At 34.5% G+C, this 13387-nt stretch overlaps 1 protein-coding gene across 3 annotated transcripts in view; it reads left to right on the top strand.

The window, feature by feature from the left end:
* Nucleotides 1-9706, top strand: part of GTDC1 (glycosyltransferase-like domain containing 1) — a 353921-nt gene extending 344215 nt beyond the window's left edge. For all 3 annotated transcript variants that reach the window (XM_011935699.1, XM_011935701.1, XM_011935700.1), the window contains 3 exons: nt 2907-2977; nt 3668-3759; nt 8580-9706. In XM_011935699.1, coding sequence (XP_011791089.1) covers nt 2907-2977; nt 3668-3759; nt 8580-8663 — 247 coding nt within the window. In that variant the 3' untranslated portion in view covers nt 8664-9706. The remainder of the gene's footprint in view (nt 1-2906; nt 2978-3667; nt 3760-8579) is intronic.
* The last annotated feature ends 3681 nt before the right edge of the window (nt 9707-13387 follow it).

The raw sequence follows: 13387 nt of genomic DNA, 5'->3' as shown, positions 1-13387 counted from the left end.
TTAGTGGGTGGTCATGATCTTTTCTTGTATCCAGGCCCTACCTTCTTGACACCACATTTGATGTTGGCTAAATGCCCAAGTACCAAACTTTTGTTTTTGTTGAGTGTGATTGAAATAGGGAATGCAACAATCAGCAAAGCAAAAGGCATACCATCAGTGAGATTGTAACAGTCCAGTACATTATGGTTACATTCCTTGCTAGTTAAGTCACTATGGTAAAATCCTTGGCAGGATTTTTTTCAATAGTTTATTCATGATGTTCATTATTATGAGTTGTAAAGAGTATGAGAATTTCATTTTTAAAATGTCTTATGGAATGTATCACTTTCTTAGATCTTGTAGACATGCTGTGGAAACCATAACATAAAATATGAGTTACTTACAATAACTAATTTTAATCCCATCTGCTAAGTATGACAACATTAGCATTTCCACTTAATTAAAAACACCCTTAAAGCAGCAATGTTTTAATCACTCCATTTTATTTACTCTCCTCCAGTGTCACTTATAATTGTAACTTTTTATTTTTTAATAATGAGGGATTTTTTTTCTCCTTGCATCACACAAAAAAGTGCTGTCGATAATTAGCAGTCTTCTGTTATTAGTAGACTCAGGTGTCACAACTGTGTCTCATCCTCATTACAGTAAAAAATTTCACCTATCAGATTCATTATTGCTAGATAATGCGACTGAGAGCCTTTGCAGGCCCTCCAGAAAAGTAATTCAGCCAAGCAAAATTATCAGCTAATTATATTTAGAATCAAAAGCCCAACAACTATTTGCAGATAAATTGTATGAATTGAAGTGAATAGATCTGAATATTAAGATTCATAGATTTGGCAGATGATTTGTTAATTGGAATAAAAAGGTCATTTACTAGTCATTTTAACAATAGATCAATTGGAACTCTATTATTTCACTGGTAGTGCCTAAGAATTGAAGTGATGAGTAATTGTATTGTTGTCATGAGATAATTTTAAAAAAATATAAAATGAGAAACTTATGAAAATGAATTTTATAAATTGGTTTTAAAATACTATGGCCTATTTAAGATATTTTAAAACATAGTCCTCATCTAAGTAATGTATATCATAACAAGTCAAAAATAGAACCAAAAGAGATGGTGGTTTTTTCCTTGATGAATTAGAAATATAACCATGACTAACATAATTTACAAATAGAAGTTGAAATCCAAAATTTGTAAATTTTTTCTTCCTAAATCAAATAATGCCATTTCTATCTTACTGTATTTTAATTAGCAGAGGTTTTTTGGAAACGGCATGGTACATATTCATATGATGACTCAAAATGTAACTTGGCCTGCAGTTTTCTTTCGGGGAACAGAATACTCTAATTCAAATCCATTATTAAAAAGCAGATAACATGTGCACTCTCTGAAATGCCTATGACTTCACTCTTGATTTTATGTAATTATGAGAGAATGTTCATATGTATTTGCTTTTCGATTGGCACAGCATTTAAAAACAATGTCTTCAGATAAAGTGCCTATTTTCTTTTGGTCCATAAACAATATCACTGGTTTATAAACTCAAAACTTTTTTAAGTGTTTTATAATACAGTCACAGTGTACTTTATAGCTGTGCTTATAAGAATTTCTATGTGTACCCTATGTGTGTATCACAAAAAATTAGATATTAGTTTGCATTCTGATATTAATAATTGGTAACCGGAACCTGTGCCTTCCCACTAGATTATTTTGTAACTTCTATCAGTTCTCAAGCAAAACTTTGAACTAAGTATTTTTCCAAAATTTGCAGCTCAAAGTAAATAGTTTTTATTTAATTTCAGTTAACATAGGAAAATAGGGAAAACATCACTCACTTAAAAACAGCTTAAGTTTCATTTACTTGGTCACTGTAAATAAACCAGGTAAACACTAACATGACTTCAGAGTACTTTGGGTTGAAAAAAATCTGCAGTTCAAAATAAATTTCCCCTTTGGTCAACATTTTGGATGCAATTCAAAGTTTCTCATAAAATAAACATATTTTAAAGGGTGTTTTGAATTTCACTGCATAATTTCTAGCCAACAGAGATGACAGTGGTATCTTTAAAGTTGATTATATGTCAGATCAATAGCTATTATGCAGGGCTAACACAGAAGGAAGATGCAATACCTTCCTTCTGCTTAACCGTTCTACTGTGATGTGAAGAAAAACTTCCCATAGGTGGGTCCATGGGGAAATCCTTTCACAAAGTGAAACTTCCATATTTGTTTGTTTAATAATACAAGCATTCTTTGCTGATAAAATGGAAAGTGAGCTGCATTTTTAGTCAAGAAAGCAAAATGTTCATTGAAGTAGTCTTCATGAGAGTTTTTCGACAAAAGGGGGAAGAGTTTTACATTCTGCATAATAACAAATTGTTTTGAAGCATGAGCTTAAAATGAAAATGCCCCATTACAACAGATTGTAAATTTTTTTCTGATGCTTTTAAAAGTGCCTCAATCTTTTCTACGGCGACAGTGCTAAAGTTAAGTATTTGCTATTTTATTTAAACATTTTTGAAAAATGAACATTCTGAGCCTTTGCAGCATTATTAAGAAAAGCTGTCCATACTTTACCATGTTGTTACATGTGTTTATCTGCTGATTATAAAATGTGTTAAACAGTATTTTAAAAACAAAAAAAAAATGCAGAGCTGCGCTTTGATTAATTCAGTGAACAAAACATATGCTGTTGGTTCTGTCCTATGAAATTCATATATGATCAATAAAATCTTTTAAAAGAGCAACTTTGGCTTTTAGAATTATACTGCCGACCATGTTTTTTGTCCCAGTTAACTCTGGGCTCGTTCTGTTAACTTTAGGCAAACAAAACCACTTTCTGGGTATGATGGTACTGTCTTTTTAATATATTCTTATCCTCTTTCTCAAATTTTTCTAGGTTGGAAGCTGTGTACTGTGGGTGTTACCCACTTTGTCCTAAAGATTTGGTTTATCCCGAAATATTTCCAGGTAGCTGCTTTAATGTGCATTCATCTTGATTGAGATTTAATGCTAAATTAGAAAGTTTGAAAATAAACTTAGGCAGGAGCAATTGTTTATTTGGCAAGTCAACATGTTAGTGTTAAGGAAAATTGTATGTGTTTTAATACATTAGAGTAAGCTTATATTTACCATCTGTTCTTTTAAGATAACAAAAAAGCAAGTTTTCAAATAACATTCTTCATTGTTAGCATACACATCCCATAATGATGGATTTTTATAAGCAGGTCAGTGTTGCTGCAATTGCTTACAGATTTTTTTTAATGATACACACAGAGAAAAATCAGGGACTGAAAGTCACACCAAATTATTTAAACAATTGACTAGTTAATAATATGCAACTGTTGTACGGGTACATACGGCTATAGTACCAGTTCTTTGAAAAAATTCTCATCACTAAATATATCACATATGCATTGTGTTACATTAGAATAATGTATTTTAATCACCCAAAGGAGATGTCTAAACAGCACAACTACACAGTCTTATTTAGCATTAAACATCCTTGTGAGCTGAGGTAACCTTATAAAATCATGCTTAAATAATGTAAAACACGAGGCGGCACAGAGCAATATGCATTTTTAATTAGTAAAGTGACTAATATCGAGTGTGTGCTTTGAGGTTTTTGTTTCATTAAAAATGTATCTGTTTTTCCTGCAGCTGAATATCTGTATTCTACACCTGAACAGCTTTCAAAAAGGCTCCAGAATTTCTGCAAGAGACCAGATATTGTAAGAAAACATCTCTATAAGGTAGTTATTGAGAAGAGATTTACATGGTATAAATGCCATATTGAAGTACAAAGAAAAATCTTAAAAAAAAAACATTTAATTAAGATACTAATGTTTAAAGGAAACATGCTAGGGAGGGATATTAGTTGTTACACTAACAAGGATTAATTAAACTGGATGCCAGTTGTATTAACCTAGGTCTTATGAAATACGTGCACTTAATGCATGGTACATGCTTTTTTTAAAATTTATTGTTTTCTAAGATGACTGTCCTTTATATTTAGCCCCTAGAGGCTTATAAAAATGAACCTGGATTAATGTAACTCATTAGTTTAAAAGGAAGTAAAGGAAAGATTCTACAATTATACTAATGAGGATAAGCCTTTCTTCCCATCATAATGAAATCCTTAGTCCTCAAAAATTCAGGTAAATGGCATTAGTGAAGTTTGGTGTTCATTTTTGAACTACTTGAAAGGTGATTTTTAAGAATTGAATATATCTCGTGTCCAATTTAATAAAAATGACATAAAAAATCCTCAGTTTCTTTAGAATAAGAATGTCAGTCTCATCTCTGAATGGCAAAGGGAAAATAGTGTAAACAGCATCATCATTCACTACCCTCGTTCGTTATCTTCTTTTCTTTATTTGAATCAAGAATTTTACATTGTTGAAATAACAACACAAAGAGGCCCTACTAAAAGTCTAAGTAATTGAACTAGGATAAATCTGCTTTATGAGTTTTGAAGGTGGCTCTAGGCCATGAGTAATATACCTTTTTATATTCTTCGAATGTAGCATCTTCATTTTACATAAATCCAGTATAGTTTACAATCTAGCAGTTTTATAATCTAACATATTTTAATTTTCCTATGTTAATATATAACCTTCTACATGAAATACAATTCTCTGCCTTTTTTTTTTCTCCTTTCCCTGTTCATAGCCTAAAATACATATTTACATAGTGATACATCAAAACATGACTTTGTTTCTACAGGAAACAGTTAAACTTCAAGAAAAAGAAAGAGAACCAAAAATGCAATTTAACACCCAATTTCAAGCTCATTATCTTTCATTGTCTATTAACTTGGCAATGGTTCAGAAGGTAGCTCATAATAGTTTAAAATGCTGACTGAACAGTTCCAGCTTCAGTATTACTCCTTGAGTCAATACTATTGTATTGTATACATGGGAAGCTCCACAGAGAAAACGGTTGTCCAAGATTTACCTCAATATTTCCTAATTTTTAAAGTTCAGTAGCAGTTTTGTTTGTATGAAATATCAGTCAAATAGTTTCGCATGTGATAGACTGTCAAAATATGCAGATAATGGAAATTGAGGAAATACAAGTATTAATACAAATGAATTTATTTTCTATATATGACACAAAGCAATTTTCAGTGAGTTCTCTGTCAGATTATTGATTTTTTCCCTCTTTGGATGAATTTTTGGTGAAGTATTTATAAATGTGTTTCCACCATCAAAATGTATCAGTTTGTAACATTGCTTAACCCTGTTATTCTGCATCTGCAAATTTTAAACATCTGCAAATTTTTAACCATTTCAAAAGTCACTGCAACAAGTTGCCTCTAGTAAGAAAAGAAAGCAGATGTCCACTTGAAATATTTTCATTCAGCTACTGCCATAACAGAGCTATAATTATTTATTTTACAAACAACTTCTGAAAAAAAGAATGGCAGCTTAGTGGTATGTTGTTAATATACCAAATTGTTCCTCACACAGCTTAAATGATAACCTATATCTTAAATGCTGTTTCATTGAGTACATGTTAGTACTTAAATGTATTTTAGTTTGTACACCATAAAAACCTGCATCTCAAAGTTTTATAAATTAGTAATTCATGCAAAAGCATTTATAAGAACTTATTTATATAATTCATTTTTAAGCATAGGCTACCATGGATCTTTCTCTTATAAATCTATAACATATTTTCACATTTGCCTTCATCCATAGTGCTTAGTGATATTGTCTAAAAATTAATTTCAAAAATTAATAAATTCATCTAAAATTTTAAGTAATCAGGAGCTTTATGATACAATTATTAGGAAAAACTGGCATGTTGCAAGGTATAGAGTTAAAAGCACAGGAAGGACCACAGATTTAGTTTGTGTGTTGTTACAGGATTTAAAGCCAAAACAGAGAAGAAAAAATGCCTTCTAAACCTTTATAATAATGATACAAGTTATTGTAATTTTTTATCTTGTGTTTCATAAATAGACACATTTGCTTTTATAAATAGGTAACATTTGCTTTTACTAAATACTAGAGAATTAGCATTTTAGCTTTTACCTACTTTTCTTATGCAATCGGAAAGGATCTTTTGTGTGTACTGTGAAAAGAATGTTAGGAGTTATTTTTAGATTTATTTCATTGGACAGTGCTGTTTTGCTTTTATAAAACATATTCTTCTAAGATCTAAAAGGATAGAATGTCACTGAATTCTTTAATTTGTTCCTTTTACATTTTTACACCTTACTCTTTTTTTGTTGTTAAAAGTTTACATTTTAAAATCATTTCAACTTCTTATCATATAGAGTTCACTTTAGGATAGGATTTTTCATATGGATTCACACTTAGAAATTTAATGACTAGAATAAGGCTACTAACACTTGGCTTTCTTCTCACATCAGACATTATACTTTCAATATGAGTGAGAGTTTGGGGTATAACTTGAAGCAGGATTTGAAACAGAATGCTAGTAAGTGAAAAGCAGAAACAGAATTTACTTTTTTTCTTAAAGTGACTCCTTCTATCACAGAACACTTGTGTCCATGACTTCCTACCTGAAATAATTTCAGATCTGAAATGTTTAAATTCCTCATTTGCATGTACGTGTGTACTCAGTCTCTTTCTTTCTTACACACACACACACACACACGCCTTAGGATCGTTAGAGAAATCCAATACATGCAAAAATTAAATGTTTCTTAATAATTTAAAAAACCTAAAACCATTTTTCTTAATTTAAGAAAATATAAAACCACTTCTGACAAAGTTGATGTCTACAGTTGAGTCATTGACTGTAAACTTGTATTGTCGAGACATGTACTTTTTCACATCAGGCAGATGCACTGGACACATACTTCTCACAGAGATAAAATAGGGAGCTCTTCGATGACTCCTAAGCCTAACTTGAACACAAATTTCTAGAAATAATCAGAAAAGAATCAGCTAAGGATTGACCCCTTAAACTAACCATAGTTCTTCCTTTCTAACCCAAGCAAGTGTAATACTGTGAAGTTGTATCTTTTTGGCCTCACTTTTATTATACTATGTGAATTTACTTATGGAAAATTCTCAACAATTATTTGAAATTAGTATTTCATGCTTTTAGAGAACCCTGATCATTATATTTTTAAATGCCGTTGAAAGACATTTTATAGCTATTCCCTCATTACCAGTACTGAAATGAATATACGAGTACAAATAGGGCAGTTGTGTAAGGTAGGTATCATCCAGACTGACGTAAGATATTTTCATTCCAATCCTATTTTTCATTTACTTTTATTTATAAATTGAATGGTACTCTCTGGTTTAAAAAGAGAGAGAGATGCCATTCTTGCTTTCTGAGAGTGACTTGTAGTTTAAGATTTTTCAGGTGATAGCTCCTGATTTTTTTGTTTTCCTCTTCAAGTTCCTCAATATTGACAAAACTTTTGTAATCTCCTGTTGTTTGGAAGAGAGAAGAATTTTTAGAGTTCTGCCGGAAACTAATTCAAAACAATAATTAAGCTTACAATTCACACTCATTGCCCAGAAAAGCCATTTGTAGTTATCTTGATTATGTCAAGCTATATGTACCTGAACCACAGCCAAGCTACTTTGTTTCCTTCAAGAAACTGGTCACTCTACAGTCCCCTTTTAATTTGAGCTTAAACTCTAGATTTGAATAAGCTGTTGCTCACTAGTTTTAATACTGCTCCAGAGTCCTTACTTTTTCCTTAAACATGAAAACTTAAATGTTTATGATGTTCTAAGAACTTCTAGAAGCTCTCAACTGCACCAGCACAATTAAGGCAAATTCTCAGTCTCAGTCTCTCACTCTTTCTCTCTCTCCCTCCTCTGCCTTTCCCTCCCTTCCCTTTCTTCTCCCCTCTCTCCCTTCCTTCCTTCTTCACCTCCTGCCTCAATTTTATTTGGTCTGGCTTTCCTTTGATTTGTCTAAATAAAATAAAAGGAAAAAGCCTTTTAGCATCACAGATATGCTTTGGCTGATTAAGGTCAGTCAGAGGTTTTGTCCTTCTCTGCTACTCATTTGCAACCTGATTCTAGGTGATTTTCTTGGCTTCTATGTGATTCATCTGTAAACCTGGAAGAATATATTTTTTAAATATCAATTTACCCCGAGGTACTGCTATTATGAAATAATGAATATAAACCTGTTATAAATATGAAGCACTTTTTAAATTTCACATAATATTAATGGCATTTTTCGTTATGTCTTCATCAATTAAAAGTAAAATTCACAGCAAAAACTTGTATGTACAGTGTTATGTGTCTTGTGTTTATATAAAAATTGGATGATGAACTTCCAATGGCTGTCATTCATAACATAAACCAAGAAATATGTGTGCAGCAGAATATACCCATTTGCAAAAAACAGTAGCCTTCTTCTCTGGTTGGAAATACAACAACACTTTAAACCAATCAGAAACTGAGATTTCCTGAGGTGATGAAACTCAAGAACCATTTACTTGGTGGCTTTTTGAAATGTAATTGACGTAAGTGATGCAAATTTGCAATATAAATTTTCAGCATACTTTCATCTTTTAGTCATTAATGCTCTTCACTTCTTTCTCTTCTCTCCCTCCTCCTCGTTGCAGGGTGAAATCGCTCCGTTTTCTTGGGCAGCCCTACATGGTAAATTCAGGTCTCTGCTTACAACAGAACCTAGGGAAGATTTGTGACAGATGGGGCTAAGTCACAAACTTGCAGCCTAAGGCAGAATCTGAAGAACTTTCCAGAGTGTGCCCATATTTACCTGATCAGAGAGAAAAGAAAATCTGCAGAGGAAGCTGAGCCTGGCTGCTTGTCATAGCTGACACAGAGCCATCTGCCACAAACCTGTGGCGGCTTCAGATCTCCAATCCCTGCCACCACCCCAACTCAAATTAAATACAGATTCCTAGAGACGTTATGATGGTTACACATGTCCTCGGCATCACATGTAGGAGACTGTTCAAAAAAAATATGTGGCCTGTTGTATAACCGCACTCATGTATCCCATATGTGGTGCCACATTGAATTTCCGGTTGAATCCGTTTTTATCCTTTGTACTGGATGACATGGTGCCTGAATTCTTTCTTTTCGCCGACACGATGGCAGCCAAACTGCAGCTTCAAACGCTTACACTTGGCTGGGTTTCTACCTAGGTTGCCAGGTTATCATCGGAGCCTTCTTGTGTCCTCAAAGGGCCACGAGGCCTGAAAGGAGGATCAGAATGCTTCGGGACTAATTGGGCAGCCAACGCAGAATTGTTTGTGGGCAAAGGGCTGCTTTAGCACTTTTCTTTTAGCAAATTAATGACTCTCAGGCACAGGGGTTTTTAAGTGAAGGTATTAATAAGAGGTCTGGCAGGTATTCCCATGATTCACAGAGTTACATTTGCATTTAATTAATCTTAAAGAAAGTTGCAAGATAAACAGCTGTAATTCGGACAAACATGACAAACACAGTGAAGCCATGTAGCCCATAAAATGAACACTGACATACTTGTTTTAATTTTTTTTCCCAGTGTAAAAATAGAGAAATCAAAATACTCCTAACAAAACCAGTAATTTTGATAGAAATACTGCTCCAAAATACTTGCATCCACCTATAAATATAACCTTTTCAAGATAAATCGCTTATGATTCCAATAGTCAAACTGCTGTGTTTGTTGATGTAAAGATGTTTTGAATAGCTAGATGGTAAAATAAATTTTTAATAAAGTACCCACTGCAATTTTTAATTATCATATTCATTTATGTATAGATGTATACATCTACCTATATGTTTCTCACGGAACGTTTTCCTTGTGACAGAGACAACGAATACAATTGTTTCCTTTCCGGATGAACAAGGATCTGTTTTGCAAATGTTTGTAAGATATTATGACATTTCCAAGATTTTCTTTGCATTCTGGAAAGCAGGAGGTAAACATTTGTAGTCATTAAGGTAAAGTCTGTTGATAAACCATCTTCTGTTTACTGACAGGTAAATTGTAACTTTCCCTAGCTTTTGAAATGAGTAACTTCTATACACCACAGAGTGAGGCACAGCCAGGGAAAGGTGGCGCGACAAGGGGCAAGCCAGGCTCTCTAGCTTCTGGAAGGATCGAGTGGCCTAGCAGGCATCTAAGATGGAGAAAGCAATGATTCAGAAGGCCAGTAGGGCCCATTTGACAGGTAGGAAAATCGAAAGCATGAAACAGATCAAGGTTAGGGAGCCAGACAAAGCCCTTGGGAGAGAGGCAGTATTACAGATCAAAGAAAGCAGGATTTGGGAGTCTATGAGGCCTGGGAATTTAAAAGCAGGAAGAGTAAGAAGCAGAAACAACAAGCTCCATCTGAACAGACAACTCTCTCCAACCTTTATGAGACCCACAGTGTGTGATGGGCCACCGTAGCACTGGCTTCTAGACTCTCTTACAGGGAAGCCAGTGAACAAATTACTTCCTCACCCAGAAAACAAAGAGCTCAAGAAGTATTTTGGAAGTTCCTTCCAGTCTAAGGCTATGGAACTCAGAATCTAGCAGGTGTGCTCCTTTGGAGAGCAAAACTGAAGATATAAATATTAATAATAAATGCTTTGCCACTTCTCATGGGCAAGGTTATACTTTATGCCACCTACAGAGATAAACCAGATGAGTCAGTTGGCTTCTGTCAGGTGCTGTGTCACATACGACATCTTCTCAAAATAGTATTTTCCCACAGTCAGGAAATCGTGCTTCGTTTACTGTGTTTTTCTATCCTGAAAATAAATGGGCTTACACTTTATAGTGGCTAAGATATTCTACACACAACTAGTACCCATATATGTTTTCTCACTAATTGATAGGAAAAAAAAAAAAAAGCATTAAACACTTTTCAGAGAGTGCATCTGAAACATCTATGTATTTTCCTAATTTAGGCAAATATAATATTGAAAGTTACCTGTGTGTGAGCATTTTTTCTACACTCATAAATGCTAATAAAATTTTGCCATTAGCTGTGGCCAACATTCCTTCCAGGATAAAAACTTACATTAGGCTGTGTGCAGTGGCTCACGCCTGTAATCCCAGCACTTTTGGAGGCCAAGACAGGTGGATCATGAGGTCAGGAAATTGAGACCATCTTAACTAACATGGTCAATCCCCGTCTCTACTAAAAATACAAAAAATTAGCCGGGCTTGGTGGCGGACACCTGTAGTCCCAGCTACTTGGGAGGCTGAGGCAGGAGAATGGCATGAACCTGGGAGGCAGAGCTTGCAGTGAGCTGAGATTGTGCCACTGAACTCCAGCCTGGGCGACAGAGCAAGACTCCATCTAAAAAATTCATTAATTAATTTTAAAAATAAAAAAAAACTTAAATGTGTCACTTATTTGCGTGATGCTGAGATTTGGAGTTTAAAAAAACAAAACTTATAAAGACTGTAATGTCAGAGTTGCTATTAGTTCACAAAAGCAATAAAAAGTTTTGTAAATGTGTAATTCTTAACATTTAAAAAGATGTAGGAGTATATGTGTGCGCTCACACATGGTTCTCAACACCCATGACCTAGCGGAATGGAGTGTTATTAAATAAGTTAATCAGTATTTTGCTGAAATCTCAGCAGATAATTGGTACTACAAGTTAACTCATTAATTTGGTTTCCCTTATCAACCACCCCCATCATTTATTGTTTTGAGTATGTTTTATGGAAAAATTTTTTCTTTTTTTTGACACTCGATTGTTTTTTCTTTTAAAATAAAACCAATTTTAATTTTAAATATCTTTAAAAGTCCATCCATTGTCAAGACTTTGACACAGTGTCTTGAAATACAGCTTGCCCTAAACTTAATCTGTGTTTCTGACTAGGTGTTTCTATAACAAATACCAGGGCACCTGGTTCTTAACCTTCTCGTTTATACTGTGTTGATCAGAAATAGATGCAAATACCTTTTTAAAAATGCTCCTGGTTTTATAAGCATCCTTCAAATACAGTTAAGTTGAAATGCCCTGCTCCTGTTCTCAGTCCTTCAGACATCAGTATGGCAGCAGAATCCATAAGTCAATGGAAACTCTTAGCCATAGAGGGCTGCATAGATTAATTCCAACACCTTGAAATGCATCTGGAAGCAAAGATTTCATTTTATGTTGAAGGTGTTAATTATATTTGATATTTTTAAAAGTAGAATCTGTTTTTGAGAAAGCATCTGCTACCCAGAAATACTATGAGCCACAAAAGAAATTTCACTTAAGTCTCAAGATACTTTCTGTGGATGATACAATCAGTTTTCAAATGATAGTCCATGCTGTCTTTTAATGCTGACATACACTTGTGGGTCTTATTCTTCTATTGACTATTGACCCAACTGCCTTTCTTTTTCAGTGGAAAATTTGGGACTATTTAATATTAGATCTTATGTTTAACAATGAAGAGAGTATATTATAAACCACTGACTTGAACATGTTTCATTTTAAAATTTGAATTGCAATACAGACAACTAATGCTCCTATCCTATGCCCTCTCTTCAAAGCTATTCATTAAAATGTAACTGGGGAAGTTTGAAAAACATGCGAGCAATTCTACATGCTGCTCAAAGATACAGACGTGTGATTAAAGAACAGTATTACAGAAAACCTGGACATTAACCAAACTTACAATAATGGTTATGTCAGAGGGGCCATGGTAGAGAAAAAAAGGACATAAAAGTAGGGAGAGGTGCATTCGTTGCACGATGAGCGGTCTGTTTCTTAAGCTGTGTCATGATATACGAAGGCTTCTTGCCACTCTTTATGACTTTTCACGCATCTTCAGTGTATTTATTGCATATACCTTTTGATAGGAGATATAAATACTTTGGGAAGCATGTTACTAGTTTTACTATCAAGCTGTCCTTAACATTTCTTGGTTTCCTCAACTATTGATTGAGTCAGAAAACCGCTTCCCTCAGACAGTGATAGAAACTACTCTACTGCCAATGTTGCTTGAGAAGACTTTCCTCTGCTTAACAGGAGCCAGGGACTTCACCTCAACCCTCATGCTGTGGAGAAAGTCAGACTTAACTGGCCACAGGTTCCTGTTTCTTGGGGCTGCTGATCGCGATCTCTAACAGTCGCCTCTGGCAAACACAAGATGGAAAACTGTAGCTCTAAAACTCCCTTCTGAAGGGTAAGGAAAGGAAGATGAAGGCAGATGTTAAATGAGCCCAGTCTTTTTCATCTCAAAAAATTCAGAACTGCCTGTTAGAGCACAAGAGCTCTCTGAGCTCCCAGCCACACTCACTACCCACTCCCCGTAGTGTTGCCTCTCCCCTTTCCTCTTCAGGACGCAGGAGCGAATCGTGGTCTCTGTGCTTTCATTGCAGTCTATCCCGGGGGAAGAGTTCTCCCTGGTATCTGTGGGATGCCCTCACTGCATGTGAGGCACAAACGGCTCCAGGGACCAGGATCCCCACTCACTCTGCAG

Source organism: Colobus angolensis, unplaced genomic scaffold (genome assembly GCF_000951035.1).
Source record: "Colobus angolensis palliatus isolate OR3802 unplaced genomic scaffold, Cang.pa_1.0 Scaffold147, whole genome shotgun sequence".
Taxonomy (NCBI): Eukaryota; Metazoa; Chordata; class Mammalia; order Primates; family Cercopithecidae; genus Colobus; species Colobus angolensis.
This window is presented reverse-complemented; position numbering and strand designations above follow the sequence as displayed.